Source organism: Colias eurytheme, chromosome 3, assembly GCF_061535395.1.
Source record: "Colias eurytheme isolate Ceu_HAF_F1 chromosome 3, ilColEury1 Martin Lab GWU primary, whole genome shotgun sequence".
NCBI classification, from domain to species: Eukaryota; Metazoa; Arthropoda; class Insecta; order Lepidoptera; family Pieridae; genus Colias; species Colias eurytheme.
The window spans coordinates 6,699,678-6,715,395 of NC_142982.1; the positions used below are offsets into that span (position 1 = coordinate 6,699,678).

The 15,718-nt window shown below is 36.6% G+C and overlaps 4 protein-coding genes across 4 annotated transcripts; 2 read left to right on the plus strand and 2 right to left on the minus strand.

Moving 5' to 3' along the window:
• The first annotated feature begins 99 nt into the window (after nucleotides 1-99).
• On the plus strand, nucleotides 100-5,854 carry LOC149909666 (uncharacterized). The gene is made up of 6 exons (XM_090119730.1): nucleotides 100-319; nucleotides 1,487-2,641; nucleotides 2,917-3,232; nucleotides 3,501-3,644; nucleotides 4,587-4,662; nucleotides 5,225-5,854. Exons 2-6 carry the CDS (start codon nucleotides 1,495-1,497, stop codon nucleotides 5,375-5,377), a joined length of 1,836 nt encoding a protein of 611 aa, XP_089975856.1. The 5' UTR covers nucleotides 100-319; nucleotides 1,487-1,494; the 3' UTR covers nucleotides 5,378-5,854.
• LOC149909667 (phosphatidate cytidylyltransferase, mitochondrial) lies at nucleotides 318-1,444 on the plus strand. Its single transcript, XM_090119731.1, has one exon. The coding sequence runs from the start codon at nucleotides 369-371 to the stop codon at nucleotides 1,377-1,379; it is 1,011 nt and encodes a 336-aa protein (XP_089975857.1). The 5' UTR covers nucleotides 318-368; the 3' UTR covers nucleotides 1,380-1,444.
• Nucleotides 5,855-6,032: 178 nt separating the features above from the next.
• On the minus strand, nucleotides 6,033-7,968 carry LOC149909668 (uncharacterized). Its single transcript, XM_090119734.1, has 3 exons — nucleotides 7,888-7,968; nucleotides 7,136-7,370; nucleotides 6,033-6,603 (listed from the first exon to the last, which is right to left on the minus strand). Exons 1-3 carry the CDS (start codon nucleotides 7,962-7,964, stop codon nucleotides 6,457-6,459), a joined length of 459 nt encoding a protein of 152 aa, XP_089975860.1. The 5' UTR covers nucleotides 7,965-7,968; the 3' UTR covers nucleotides 6,033-6,456.
• A 1,205-nt stretch (nucleotides 7,969-9,173) lies between these two features.
• On the minus strand, nucleotides 9,174-11,106 carry CycC (cyclin C). The gene is made up of 3 exons (XM_090119728.1): nucleotides 10,311-11,106; nucleotides 10,091-10,183; nucleotides 9,174-9,816 (listed from the first exon to the last, which is right to left on the minus strand). Exons 1-3 carry the CDS (start codon nucleotides 10,899-10,901, stop codon nucleotides 9,694-9,696), a joined length of 807 nt encoding a protein of 268 aa, XP_089975854.1. The 5' UTR covers nucleotides 10,902-11,106; the 3' UTR covers nucleotides 9,174-9,693.
• Between the last annotated feature and the right edge of the window lie 4,612 nt (nucleotides 11,107-15,718).

Here is a 15,718-nt window from a genome sequence, read left to right on the forward strand (position 1 = left end):
ATAACGAATTTCCTAAAAAAATAACAAAAATACTTGTAGCCAATACAAATCACAAAAATATTAAAATGTCATAACGCGGCGGCGCATGACAAACAGACATTGTTAATTGTCAAATATGAATGGCGATTGCGTGCTTTGCTGCTTTGGCTTTTTGGTTTTAATTGTTAGCTTCTTTACAACGACGAGATTAAATTAAGAACAGTGAATATATGTTTTGTGACAAACGTAGTAAATTTGTCATGACAAATAAAACTGCTATAATTGATCTTCAGAAGTAGCACTAATTTGAACGACTGTTTCGATATTATTGTTCCATCAGGTCAGCAGATTACTTTTATCTTTACTCTTAAATATATAACACAAATAATATGGCTGCAGCTGCGACTAAAGTGGTAGGAATAGCTAAGGATATATCTCCACTGTATTACAGGATTTTATCAAAGTTTCCTCAAAATTTTACCTTCTGCTTCGCGTATGGATCAGCAGTTAAACCTCAGATTGGAAACGAAAAGAGACATAACATGATTGATTTAATATACTGCGTTGATAATTCCCACCGATGGCACGGTGCAAACTTAGAAATGAACCCGACTCATTACTCGTCTCTGCGTTTCCTTGGCAAAGGCTTTGTTGCAAGATTCCAGGAAAATTGGGGCGCTCAAGTGTATTTTAACACTTTAGTTGAAATGAAAGAGGAGAATGTTACCATAAAATATGGTGTAGTTTCACAAAAAGATCTGATAACAGATTTGTTAGATTGGAATCACTTATACCTTGCAGGACGTCTTCATAAGCCTGTGGAAATAATTAAACAAACAAATAGTTCTCAATTGCAAAATGCCCTTCAGTCTAACCTCAGATCAGCTGTTCACACAGCACTATTAATATTGCCGGAATCATTTACTGAATATGATTTTTATTTTGCCATTTCTAACTTGAGTTATGCTGGAGATTTTAGAATGACATTTGGAGAAAATAAAAATAAAGTTAGGAACATAGTCCAGCCTCAGTTATTGAATTTCAGAGAATTGTATCGCCCAATATTACAGCACTTTCATGCCTATGTTGATTTCCCCACTGGAGAAGCACAGTGCCATCAAGATTTAAATCCAGAGACTAAACTTCATCACCTAATGCAGTTACCCATGGTCCCTCAACAGAGGATAGTCAAGTTCTGGAACCATGGCGGTCCACAACAAGATATGGAAGATGTTCTGAGAGCTGTAGCTTATGACATAGACTGTGCAGTAATTTTAAGACAGATACTGAAAGATCTAGTTTGGCAATCTAGTGTACGCCAATCTTTAAAAGGCATTCCAACTGCTGGTCTTCTTAAATCAATTCGATACAGTGCTAATAAAATAGCAAAAATGTTTTAGATCTAGTTTATTTAATTTATAAGAATATATATGTAGAATAAAATAGATATCTAAGTAATATGTCTATTATTATTTCTGTTAAATTAAATCCTTTGTTTTTTTTCTAGGATTCAAAATGTTATCAGATGAATCAAGTAGTGATTCAGAAACTGGCCGATTCAAATGTCAAACTAATAAAGATGATGATGCAAAATCTCATAGAAGAGAAGAAAATACTAGCTCAGCTGGAAGGAGTAGGAATGTTGATGAGAGGTACAATAGAGAATTTGGTAGAAGAAGAAATGATAGGGATAGGTTTGATAGGCGCTCCAGAGAAAGAAATAGGTACAGTAGATATTCACCAATAAGACGTAGACATTCAAGAGATAGAAGTAGAGAAAGAAGAAAAGAGAGTGATAGGTATAGACCCAGTAGAGGCTCTAGGGAACGAACTAGACCCAAAGAGCGTAGTTTGAGTAGAGATAGAAAAAGAAAATCCAGATCTGGATCTCTCAAGTCCCCAGTACCAAGTAGGAATATAAGAGATGAAATAAAGAATTTAATTACTACTACTGATAAAAAATCTGAAAAGTATGAGAGGAATGTTGATAAAGAAAGTTCATTGTCTCCAAACCATGTAGTGAAAAGGTCTGAAGTTCATAAACCTACTACCCAAGAACAGCCTAAAAGAAAAAGTGACAGCCCTATACTTGTAGAAGGAGATAATGACTATAGTCATGATGAAGTTCAACCGGGGTCATACTATAGTATGATACCAGCAGTTGTCAAAGATAAATCGGAAGAATCCAGTGAAATTGATTCATCAGATGATGAAAAGCTTAGAGCTAAACTTTTAAACTTAGAAAAAGAGTTTCACAAAAGTAAAAAGAAGAAACATAAAAAGAAACACAAAAAGAAGTCTAAAACAAATAAGGAAAAGGATGATTCATGTGTTTCAGTTGAAGTGACAAGTACAACAGATATTCAAGAAGTTAAAGAGCAGAATACTCAATCAACAGAAGTATCATCAACACAAAAGAACAACCAAAAAGAGAGCAGTGAAGAAGGTGAGATATTAAGTGAAGATGATCAAGATATTGATCCAAATGACTTAAGACATAAACTAAAACGCTCAAAAAATGGGTCACAAGAAAAAATGTCTCCAAAGCTAGATGCTTGTGGACCAGCCTTACCTCCTCACTTACAAAAACGTTTTCGGAAAAGTTCTTCTCCTAGTGAAGCTAGTATTGAGACATCAAAGGCAGAAAGAGCCAGGAATATAGGTAAGCAATGTAAAATATCATTTATTTTTATAAAAACCTCATCACAAAGTTAGTAACTAACTGTGTCATAAGTTTATTAAAAATAAAACTTGACAAACGGATAAAAAAATTGTATCTACACTCCTCCTATCTCTATATTATGTTGATTTTCTTATCTTTCTTTTATTGAGATCATGTAAAAACGCAACAAAAATTACATTAACCTATATGCCATGAGCCAGAAAGCTAATTCAAATCTTACATTAATTATATAAATAATAAATTCTAATTTCAAGGGCCAATAATTCCAAGTGATATGCGTAAAGTATTAGCTGAGAGAAGTCCAGAAATAATAGATGAGAGTTCAGATGAAGATACGGGTATAGGCCCACTACCTACTGGTGCTGAAGAAAAAATGACTGATGCCCACAAACGTCTAGAAGAAAGAGCATATGAGTTGAAAATAAAACAGCTTGATGGACATACACTAAATGCAAAGGATACAAAGTCGAGAGAGCAATGGATGCTTGAATTGCCAGAGGGAAAGACAAAGTTCCTTGGTTTGGAAGCTCGTGGTTTCAGAGCAAAAGAAGGCCCTGATATGTCAGATAGGTAAGTGTTTGAAAATTTCAAAGAAAATGTGGAAGATAGAATATCATTTGTCCCAAAAAAAACAAAGTTTGCTTTATCAAATTATGGTGTTGAAGATCCTACCTAAGTTTCTAATTTCCGCTGCTTGTCTGGTCCAATTTCTCAAATGGTAAGTTCATATTCAAAAATGATTTCTTTTCTGTTTGCTATCATAGTTCTATTTAATTATACATTTATAAAAATTTATGGTTAAACTTTATTTTATTGTTAATTAAATAATAATTCACAGGTCAAGTTGGACTGACACGCCGGAAGAGAAAGCGCGGAAGGCAGCGGGTATTGCGAAGGAGGAAGACTCAGCGGAAGCGCTGCAACGGGAGGCGAAAGAGCGGCATATTTCTAGTAGAGATGAAGAACAGGAACAAGCTGTTAGGTATGCGCTATTGTAGTACCTATCTTAATGCGCTGATTACACCTAACGAGTACAGTGGCGAGTCAGTAAATACGCTCTCGGCCGAGACAGTTGCCGAACCGGGTGGGTGTTTACACGTATTTCACTAGTGGCGAGTCAGTTCAGTTTTGATCACGACGCGGACGTCTGCAATGGATCGAAAAAAAAAAGAATTTAAACGGGTTTTAAATCGGCTGTTACCAGATATTATTAACGAATTGTGGGATTTATTAGAAATAATACATAAAAATAATAATTCTTTGAAAAAATACAATGACGAAACGAACGAGTGGCGAGTGGCCGAGTGACGCGACGAGTGCGTGTTTATACCTGCCGAGCGGGATAGCGAGTCGCTGCGGGGGCAGAAGAATGAAGCGGGGAGGTGGGTACTCGGCCGAGTAAACAAATTGGGATTCTAGTGACTGTCTCGCCGCTCTTCTCGGCCGAGCACTCGTTGAAGTGTTTATACCAACCGAGCACTCGGCCGAGGACACTGACTCGCCACTGTACTCGTTAGGTGTAATCGCCGCATTATCTTGATAGGTTAATTACGTAAAAAGGCGAGTACGAAGTAAAATGTGACATTTGCTCCTCAAAGTCCTTATAATATGTATTTTATTTATTATTATATCCGAAACAAGTCAACACTACACTTGAGATTTTTTTTTAATTAACTTATGGCTTTTTATGTTTTGTCAAGTATATTTTGTAGTGATTTTACGCGTTTAGCGCATTTAGCTCTTTCGGGCGTGATCTGTATGTATCCTAGCTATATATCTGGGTAATAGTTTCTCACGTAAAATACTTTATAAGTATGATAATTCTGTAATTGCTCTTCTTTATTTGCCTAAAATACATTTTTAATTAATGGAATGATTTTTAATGAAATATAAACTAAAACAGTTTTCATATTGATAATTTCAGAAAACATAAGAAAAAGCATAAACGCGATGAAAGCTTGTTGGAAATTCATCAGAAAAAATTGAAAAAGAAGAAGAAGGTAAGTTACTGTAACACGTAATTTAAGGTTTGCTTTCTGTGTATTAAAGTAATAATCATGCTTCTCTATATAAAGTTCACATCAAATCTATCTTACAAATATATAATATACTAGCGGTCCGCCCCGGCTTCGCCCGTGGTACATGTTTACGTTTTCTCTACATAAGAACCATCCTCGTACTTCCAGGAATATAATAAAAAAAGAATTATCGAAATCGGTTCAGCCGTTCTCGAGTTATGCGCTTACCAACACATTTTGCAATTCATTTTTATATATAAGAGAAGAAGAAGATACTTAGTACTTAAATATAATAGTAAATAATATACTTTTACCGTATCATGGTTATAAACCTATGTCAAGATCTACCATTACGTCTGAAATAATACCACGTAATCGTGACACAGCTGCAGCTGCTCTCTTCTTGTGATTAGTAACTTATTATTTTCCCCTAGATCGTGTCCATCTCTGAACCAAATATTATTATCAACAACGGCTTACTTGTTTAAGAGTGAAATCAACGAATGTCAGCAACCCTTCAATACAACCCTCTTTTTTCTTACAGAAAGAAAGCGAGGATAAGAAGGAGCGTCGTCCATTTAGCCGAGACGTAGACCTTCAAGTTAATCGCTTCGACGAAGCACAAAAGAAATCTATTATCAAGAAAGCACAAGATCTAAATACACGGTTTTCTAGTGGCGAAGCAAAATTTTTATAACAAATAACACATAAATTCGTACTCGATTTGAATGTACGAAAATAAACAAACACTTAAATTTGTATATTGTGGTCTAAGCGAGGAATTGATACATAGAAGATACAATATAAATCCTATGAAAACTTTATACTGCCATACACGCTTACGTAATAGCAAATCATGAAATTATTTAATATTATTAAAATTATGATCTTGCAACCAATGACGTACCTACAATAAACAACTAGACTCCCAAACAAGCTCAAAAATTGTCCGAAGCAAAACTGTGCCTTCACGTTTATTGGGTAGAGTTTTCTAATTACTTATAAGTAACCATATATCACACTTCCACATTTTTGACGACCTCTTATAGACGATTGTGAGTCGAGTTGTTAAGTTTATCAATGCTTGTAAGTTATAACAGAAGCGCATTTACGCACTTCGTTATATCATAAAATCATCTTTCATTAATGTAGCCGTAAAATTTCTACTGAGATTTAATAAAGTTAATTGTTAACCTTAAATGAAAAAAAATGTTTGTACTGTGATTAATTAATGATTCATTGTACCCCGATAGTCCTGTAACGTGGACATATGGCCTGTAAAATTATTTCAAGCAGTATGCAGTAAAAAGTCTGATTCCTCATATTTTGTTGATTCCAAGAAATTTTCAAATAAAATATTTTACATAAATTTTAAGTATTACTCAAATATAAGGAACAATCAATTCATTTCTCAAAACACTTTTTTGTCGTTCGTTTTTACTCGTTTAAATTCCCAATACAATATTTTCGATATTTCCTTATAGCATGATGTACAAATTGAAACTACATATTGGCTCTGTTCAATTCGATATTGTTGAAATAAATAGTGTTTTTAGCACATTAATTTTATTTTAATACACAAGTTACAAGAGATATTATAATCTAATCAAAATATATATCGGAAACATGACGTGTTTCATATGTTGTGGGTAAACTTAAAAATGGGTTAATTTTTTACATTTAAAATTTAAGAGTAACTAAGTAACTTTTACTTTACGGGTTATTGGGTATGTTGTATTTTGTATAATATTTTCTTATCGTAACTACACATGGGTTCTATTCTTCTTTAACACCGCTGGCAGTTGTTCCATGTTCAGCTGAAGCACAGACTTTCACTTTTGAGTCTTGACAACAAAGAGCTTCATCTGCCGTCATATCGGCATACGTCCAAGGCTTTTCGCATGTTTTATAAAATGCCGATAACTGAAATTAACGAGGAAAAAAATTAGTATAATATAATAATACCTATTATTGGAATGTTTTGATATTTGGATCAACGTAACAGCGACCGGGTTTTGATGAAAATTGAAGCTTTTCAGCTTATGTAACAGAATAATAATGAGGAAATACTGACTATATCCGTGGTTCAGGTCGCAAGAAACCGCGGGGCACAACTAGTACTTTCATAATTAGTATAGGCTTTCAAAAATATTTGTAAATGGGAAGTTTCAATATTTACATGTCAAAACATTTCTTACAAAACTTTTTTCATGAATAAGGCAATCAGAGACGTTTTTAAAATTTAATATAACACAGATACGGTTGAAAAAATAAGCTCCTTGGATGCATGCATACGGGAATTTAATAATTTTCCTACCTTCAGTATTTTTTCCTTCTTTGAAAAATCAAAAGCTATTATGGGCGTGTTTCCGCTACTGACACGAAATTAATAGTAATAAATTACAATATAAAAATTGGATTATTTTAAATGTGTATATTTTATTACAAAAAGTACCTTCAGTTCTTCAGCATTATTCAAGCGATTGCATAATATCTCAGGGCCCTTAGCTTTGGTTGCCGTTGCGAGGGCGAGACACAAGTTTTTACATGTGGTGCTTCCTTCGTCATCGCAGTTCACTACGAGTCCTGGAGACTGAGAGAGGAGCGGTTGGCTCCCTGCATCGGGTGTTGATGTAGGAAAACCACCGCAAGAACAGTTGCCCTTCAAAAGTCCAGTTTCCACTGTTGAACTGAAATTTAAAAACTCGTACCATACCTATACTACTTAAACGTTAAAAAGATTCAAAAATATACTTAAGGAGTAAGTTATAGGTACTAAAATAAAATAAAATTAAAACTATAAAACTGTAGAATTAATTTCTGTAGGTACATTGAATAAAAACTCTAAAAATACTACATACTAGGGCTCTTCATACAAATAACACAAGCTAAAAAAACATTTTGAATTTTTTGTCTATGAACCGGAATTACAAAAACTACTGGGCTCATTTTGATGGAACTTTGTTGCAATAAAACTCTTAGTCCTCGGCAACAGACAGGCTAAAATATATTTTGGAAATTATACTAAACCAGCGCAAACGAAGTCACGGGCAAAGCTTTTTTTTTTATTATTTTAAATCATGAATAAAAATAAATTTATTTTAAATCACCATAAATTTCTACAACCTTACAAAAGAACGAGGTTGAGACTTAATGTTTTAATAACCAGATCAATATATTTTAATATTTTGGGTCCCTAAACCATACCTCTTCAGAGTATCTTCAGCCCTTACAATTCCAAATCCAATCAACACAACACAATAGATTAAATTCTTAGAAGCCATTGTAGCTGGGGATATCAACTGATGGTCGATATGATTTGAACAAACTTAAATACTATGTACCTAGTTACATGCTTACATGTTAACTCGTAACGATATGATTTTTGATATTTATGGACTGTTTTCTGATTAAAAAAGAACTTTCTTGCAAATGTAAGCAGAATAAGTAATATTTAATAATGTACATTATGAAATGAAATTGTCAGGATCACTTTGTTATTATTTAATTAATTATTATTTTCGTAATTTTCAAAACAATTGCTTACGGCAGCCATAACTTTACAAAAGAATGTATAAAATATTTTTGAAAAAAATCAGAAATAGAAAGATTCGATCTGAATTCGCTCTACATAGTTACTACATTACTTATGCCTAGTTCGTAAAATGCGACATCTATCGATAAAATATAGCGGTTATTGTTGGCTCGATTTCGAGCCTTCTCTTCTTGGCTTACAAAAATAGCGACTCTAATACATACCTATGTTTTATGCAAATAATCAGAAAGCCCTAATTTTATGGGAAAATATTGCTAACCTACTGATATCAGAGAGCTGTTTTGATACGTAGTGTACCCAACGACAAAATTGTTTTGGTTGAATCAGTATTACAATGAGCTATTACCACCTCATGTGTTGAAATAATACTCGCAACTAGCGGAAAGTCATACACGTATTTTCAGTATCAACAGCGTTTTTCGGTTTCATTTTGCAATTAAATATATTTGAATTTGAGAAGGTACAAAAGGATACGGCAATTAGCGTTGTAAATCGATCTGATTCGATTTTACTATGCAAGCTCTAGAAGTCTATAATGTAATTCTGGTAGAGCAAGGTCTAAGCTGTCTTATAAAAAATTAAAGGTAAAAATAACTAATATTTTTAGTTGTTTTACAACATTAGAATATAAACAGAAATTTTTATTTTCTGTTTGTATGTCTGGATTAAACTCACAAATAATTGCAAGGATTTAATTCAAATTTGGTACAGAGATAGCTTGAGATCTGAGAAAAGACGTCGGATAGGTTTTATCCCGGAAATCTCACAGGAACGGGCACTATGCGGGTTATTCTTTTACTATGCGGGCAAAGCTGGCGGAAATTTAGTATTTAATAAAAAAAAATTCCCACGTTTTTAATAAAACCATTAAAAAAATTAATAAATATGATATAAACCAAAACAATTGAAATGATGTGTAATCAAATGAAACAAAACATAAAAGTGAATATTATTTATTTTCTCTAGCAGTCTTTCACAGAATATAAAAGGACATCATTATCAAATAGTACAAAATACAACTTATTTTTAAACTATTTTGACCCAAACATACACTTATCACATACACATTACAATATTCTATTTACATGGAAAAAATATATTTATGTAGTTCAAATATTTTCTAATAGGCAAAGGTGCTTTAAATAACATTTTTGGTTTCTATTGAAATGTGAACAAACTCAGTTTTCCATTACTCTTCTTCTGAAGTGGATAATGTAAGACAAATTAAAATTATCTAATACACAAAATATGTTACTTATATCAGTATTTCTTACAATGAATATCAAACACATGAAATTAAATGTCATTCTGCAGTCTTCTTCATTCATGATTTGATTTCAATAATGACAAAACCAAGAAAATTGAATTGCATATCTTATAGAAGACAGTTATTGTGCTCAAGTAATATTTTCTACTTGAGAAATTTTTGCAAAAATGCAACATCAAGGTTCTTCTAGCTATCTCTGTGGTGCTGGACATGGTTTCGGCATTTTACCTAAGAGGCCTTGAATTTCCTTTTTTTCATCATAATTTTTCCACATTTCATATAAGTTGATGATTGCTCTAACAATTTCTTGGATCTAAAAATAAAAACACATTTAAGTAAATAAAAAAAAATTTGAGAAAATATACAACAGCAGTAAATTGAATACAGTGATTTATTTAATCAACAATGTTGTTCAACAACTTGCTATTTGTGAAATATCTCATAGTTTGCAGCTAAAATTTAAGAAGGATTGATATGATATACTTATCTATACATTTAGTAAAACTGTTGAAAGAAAATTCTTAAAGGCTATCCATACATGTAACTGGGAAACAAAGCTAATGTTCTAATAAAATTGGTTAACAAACCTTATCCATATCTACATTAAGTTCTGCAAACCAAGGCTTTAAATTCTCCTTCCCCAGCATAACACATGCAATATGCAAGGCACCTATTGCTATCTGAAATTGGAAAACAAATTTGGAATTACTTACATTCATCCATCAAAAAAATATTTATAACATAAATAAATATGAAAAGTACTTTTACTCAGTCAATTTATGATGTTGACCATTTTCGGATACATACCTGATAAGGAGGGTATAATAAGCTAACATCAGTGCGAAGAGAATCATTTACAACTCTCCAAGCATATGTTAGTAACTGGTCATCCTGACCTATATCTTGAACAAATAGTAATAGAGGTCTGTAAGGTTGGTAAACTATTAAACAACAGTCTAAATTTTCTAAAAGGTAGAATTCGCATTCTAATATATGATTCGTTCTGTACGGAAATTCTTGCTGTCCATAAGCATAGCTAAACTTGTTCTTTATAACAGTTTGACATGTAGTTATGAGCCTCGAGTTGGAAATCACACCAAATTCTTCTACTTTTGAAGCCAAGAACACGCATGTCGGTGCTAGCAGCAAAGGATCTATACATTTAAGAGAATTCCTTGCGTAAAACCTTTTAAAGTAAACGGTGGCTGTAGCTATGACTTGCTGGCGAAGTTTGAGCTGCTCACCTAATACTTGGATAATACTTGCAAAGAAATTAAATATTTTCTGATATTCTTCTTCTGATAGTTTTGATAAATCAAGTTGTCGATCTCGTATTAAATCCTGTTTATCAAGCATCCATTGCTGGTGATGTGAACTTTGCCAGAAGTTACCCGCCATTATACATCAAATAAACTATTATTTGCTCCTGACCGTCATATATACAATATGGTACTGCTCATATGTGAGTAAATATAGCATTAAAAATTGCATATAATCACTAAACTTTTTCATTCAATTCAAATTTCACTATCAAAATAGTGATTGAATGTTGAATTTTTGACCATTTTTGACTGTCAGTGTCAGCACTCAGCACTTCAGCAGTCAGACCCATATTATTATGGCTGGCGTCCACTAGGCGGATCGGGCCGGGCCGCATCGCAACGCAAAAATACGCCGGCCTATGTTTTGTATGAAACATCGTCCATTAGCGACGGATCGGGCCGGGGCGGGCCGCAACGCATTGGCAGATATCGCTTTGCAGGCGGATTTCTGCCGGCGGTGCGCTGCGGCCCGGCCAGCCCCGACCCGTCTAGTGGACGCAGGCAGGCGGATGTGAGCGGGCAGCGTCTGTTAGATAAAATCCGCCTAGGCGGTCCGCCGCGCCCCGTACAGGTGTACGCAGGAGCAAACAGCGCGTCCATTAGAGACGGCCCGTTGCGATGTGGCCCGGCCCGATCCGCCTGTAATGGACGCCTAGCATTATAGGGTGTCTTCCGTTATGCACTGCAACCACTGCACAGTGCTATCACTGTAGAAAAATTCGTTCCGTTATGGACTGCCAGTATACTGCCGCAGTACCCTAGGGAAATTTATGACGTCATTAATCGCCGCCATATTCTACTGTGAGGCGTGAGCACTGGCGTTTTCGAGGTAAGGTACTCGCAGTCATCACGTGATCAGTCCACAGAGCAAGTAATATGATCAGTCAAAACCACTCGAGTGCCTAACGTCTTATACAAAGCTACAGTATAATCAGAAAATTTTAAAGTTCTGTAATTAGTTTGGATTAATAAATAAAACAATGGAAGAATTGCAAAAATTAACTTTATTAGACTGTGTTGAAAATGTTCAATACGAGCTGAAAGTTCTTTTTTATGAAAAAGTACTTACTTTTATATCACTATATAATATAAAGCTACACTACCACTCACTGACATCGGGTTTCTCGGAAACTACGCGGAAAGTTGGGGGGATTTTGACGTGATCGTGTAGAGGTGCTCCCAGTGACCACCGGAAAAATATTGACAACTCCAACACCCTGGACAAGAGAGTGGACCCCTGGAGGTGCGCAGAAACGGTGCCACCTGGAGGGGGGGTGTCTGAACAAAAAATGCTCAGAACTGGTGGCGATTACCAAGGGTGGTGGAAAAATGGCGATTTTCGCGAAAACAAGATGGCCGCCGTACTTTGCCAAAATCGCCGTTTATGAATCCTTACGTCTCAAATTTGGCACACGTGCTCTGTTCGAGCCGGCGAATCGATCGGTGCCCCGTTCGAGTGGCTCCGGGCCCCAGTGACCAACTTCCATACAACGTAAAATCCAACGGCCCGCGGAAACGGTGCGAGTTGGGTTGGGGGTCCCGGAACTAAAAATGATCACCACACTGGGACGCTACCAGGGAGCCATAGTGGGACGCTCGATTTTGGAATTTTTCCATTTTTGGCGCAAACATAAAAACGTAAATTTAGACGAGGTGGCGCATCGCGGAAACACACCGATGATGCATTCATACTCGCCCAGCTACCAGGATATCCAGAAAAATCCGAAATCTTGAACTTTCTCACAACCCGCGGAGACGGTCAACGGCCCGCGCAAACGATAGCAGCTACATCTGGGGTGCTCGAACTAAACTTTGAGTAGACCTTGAGCAATTACCACAGATAGTGAAAAAAATTCAAAATGGCGGAAAAAATGGCCGCCGCCATACAAATGCTAAAATGGCCATCGCTGGTCCGATCGCGCTGAAACCTGGCACAGGGGCTTTAATCGAGCCGCATATTAAGTTGGCATACTCATAATCGAGTTTCCACTGCTGGTTTCCGAGTTTCATACAACGCAAAATTCGACGGCTCTCCGAAACGGCGCCAGATAGCCGGGTGGTGTAAAACTAAAAAATGATCAAGAAGATGGGGTGCTACCAGGGCAATCGAGAAATTTCAAATTGGACGTAATTTTTTTTTCAAAAATGGCCGATTTTTCGAGGCAAGATGGTGGCGCCGGTTACTTTACGATCGGTCTGAAAATTGACTTCTGTGCTCTAATCAACCAGATTTACAAAACTGCATACTCAGAATCTCTCTCCGACCCCTGGTTTCCATTTTCCATACATCACGAAATTCAACGGCTCTCTGAACCGGTGGCACTTAGGTCGGGGTCGCTGAAGTAAAAAATGCTTCAAAACCTGGTCCGCTTCCAGGCATATAAATTTTTTTGTTAAAAAGCGAATTTTTTTTTTCCAAAATTTTGTATGGAAATTTCTATAGTAGGAAGGGTAATTGAATAGCAACGGCAAAAGACGGCGCCGCGGTCTGCTTGCTGCCCAAATATTCAAATAGGTAGCGAGAAGCGACGCGACGAGCGTGTTAGGTTCACTTTTGAACTACCGCACGAGCCAAGCGAGCGAAGCGAGCGAGTCGCGACAGCGGCCGGCGTAAATATTCAAATAAGTAGCGAGGAGCGAAGCGACGAGCGTGTTAGGTTAACTTTTGAACTACCGCACGAGCCAAGCGAGCGAAGCGAGCGAGTCGCGGCAGCGGCCGGCGTAAATATTCAAAGAAGTAGCGAGGAGCGAAGCGACGAGCGAGTTAAGTTAACTTTTGAACTACCGCACTAGCCAAGCGAGCGAAGCGAGCAAGTCACGTCAGCGGCTGGCGTAAATATTCAAAATAGTAGCGAGGAGCGAAGCGACGAGCGAGTTAAGTTAACTTTTGAACTACCGCACTAGCCAAGCGAGCGAAGCGAGCAAGTCACGTCAGCGGCCGGCGTAAATATTCAAATAGGTAGCGAGGAGCGAAGCGACGAGCGTTTTAGGTTAACTTTTAAACTACCACACGAGCGAGTCGCGGCAGTGGCCGGCGTAAATATTCAAATAGGTAGCGAGGAGCGAAGCGACGAGCGTGTTAGGTTAACTCTTGAACAGTTTATTATGAAAAGTCACTGCCCGCTATCGATTAGACACCTCAAATTCGGGGATCACGTTTCAAGAATTTAACCAATATTTGAATAAGTAATTTATAAACAGTTTCGACTGACTGTAGAATCGCTATTAGCAGATGTAACAAATGGACAGGAAATTCAAATGCATTTTCAAATGACTGAAGATTTCTGCCCTTGGATGAGCCGCGAGCTGCTTGCAGCTCGCGCACCACGCACCCTCGAAGGTAGACAGCCCCCCGGAATAGAAAATGTTTGAATGGGAAATTTATAAGCACTTCCGATTGACTGTGGAATCGCTGTTAGCAGAAAATAACAAATTGACGGGGAATTTTAATGCATTTTCAAATGACTGAAGATTTCTGCCCTGGGATGCTTCCGCACCACGCTCCCTCGAAGGTGGACAGCCTCCCGGAGTGGAAAATACTTGAATGGGGAATTTATAAGCATTACCGACTGACTGTAGATTCGCTGTTAGCAGATGTAACAAATGGACAGAAAATTCGAATGCATTTTCAAATGACTGCCCTATTGCTTCAACCCAGGGGCAAAAGGGGCTCGCGGGCTGCTTGCAGCCCGCGCACCATGCACCCCCGAAGGTCGACAGCATTCCAGAATAGAAAATATTTGAATTGGGAATTTATAAGCACTTCCGATTGACTGTGAAATCGCTGTTGGCAAATAGTAACAAATTGACGGGGAATTTTTGATGCATTTTCAAATGACTGCCCTATTGCTTCAACCCAGGGGCAAAAGGGGCTCGCGGGCTGCTTGCAGCCCGCGCACAACACACCAGCTAGTTATACTATAAATTCAATTTACAATTAATATTAATTAAAATATTTTTAATTGGACAGTAACTACTCCAAAACAGTTTATTTTTATGTTCTAGAAAACTTTAATACACTCATTTGAATGCTGCGTCAAAAAATGATGCTGACAGTATACTGGATTGCGTTCCGTTTTAAATCGTAACCAGTATAACTGGCTATAAAGGAACGGCTTCACAGTATACTGAATTGACGTCACACCTTACAGTGGTCGCAGTGCATAACGGAATACACCCTTATTAGTATGTACTCTTTGGTCAGACCACAGAAAGTAATATGTACGCGTGTAATCTAGTACTTCAGTAGATCGACATAATATTTGACATTGGCAGACATAGACAATTGGATTACCACTGCCAAACCACTGCACTCTCACTGCACTGATCACAGATGACGGGCTCAACATTGATAGGCTCACCGAGGGCTCACCAAACTAGGGCTCACAATTTGCAATTGAAATTAGGCATTATAATACATAATTAAGTACATAATTATAACAATATAAATCTACAGCTTTTTATAATCTCTTCAATTTGTTCATTTGAACGCTCTAATATCTGGAACTAGGACCAATGTCAACAATTCTTTTTCATTCATTCTTATTCAACAGAATATTATGTTGAAAATGATTTAACAAGATTTTTTGTTACTATGAAAAGAAAAATGTTGTGTGGTTTTATGAAACCACCGTAAAAGTGAAACTTAGGCACAAAATTATCGTATTTGTACGATAATTATCGTACGGTTCGACCGTCACGCGACATGCGCTACACAGACCAAAAAGTTTGAGACGATGTAATAAAAGTTTCACTTTAAAAAAAATGTTGTGTGGTTTTATGAAACCACGGTTTAAGTGAAACTTAGGCACAAAATTATCGTATTTGTACGACAATTATCGTACGGTTCGACCGTCACGCGACATGCGCTACACCAAAGAGTATAATGTATCT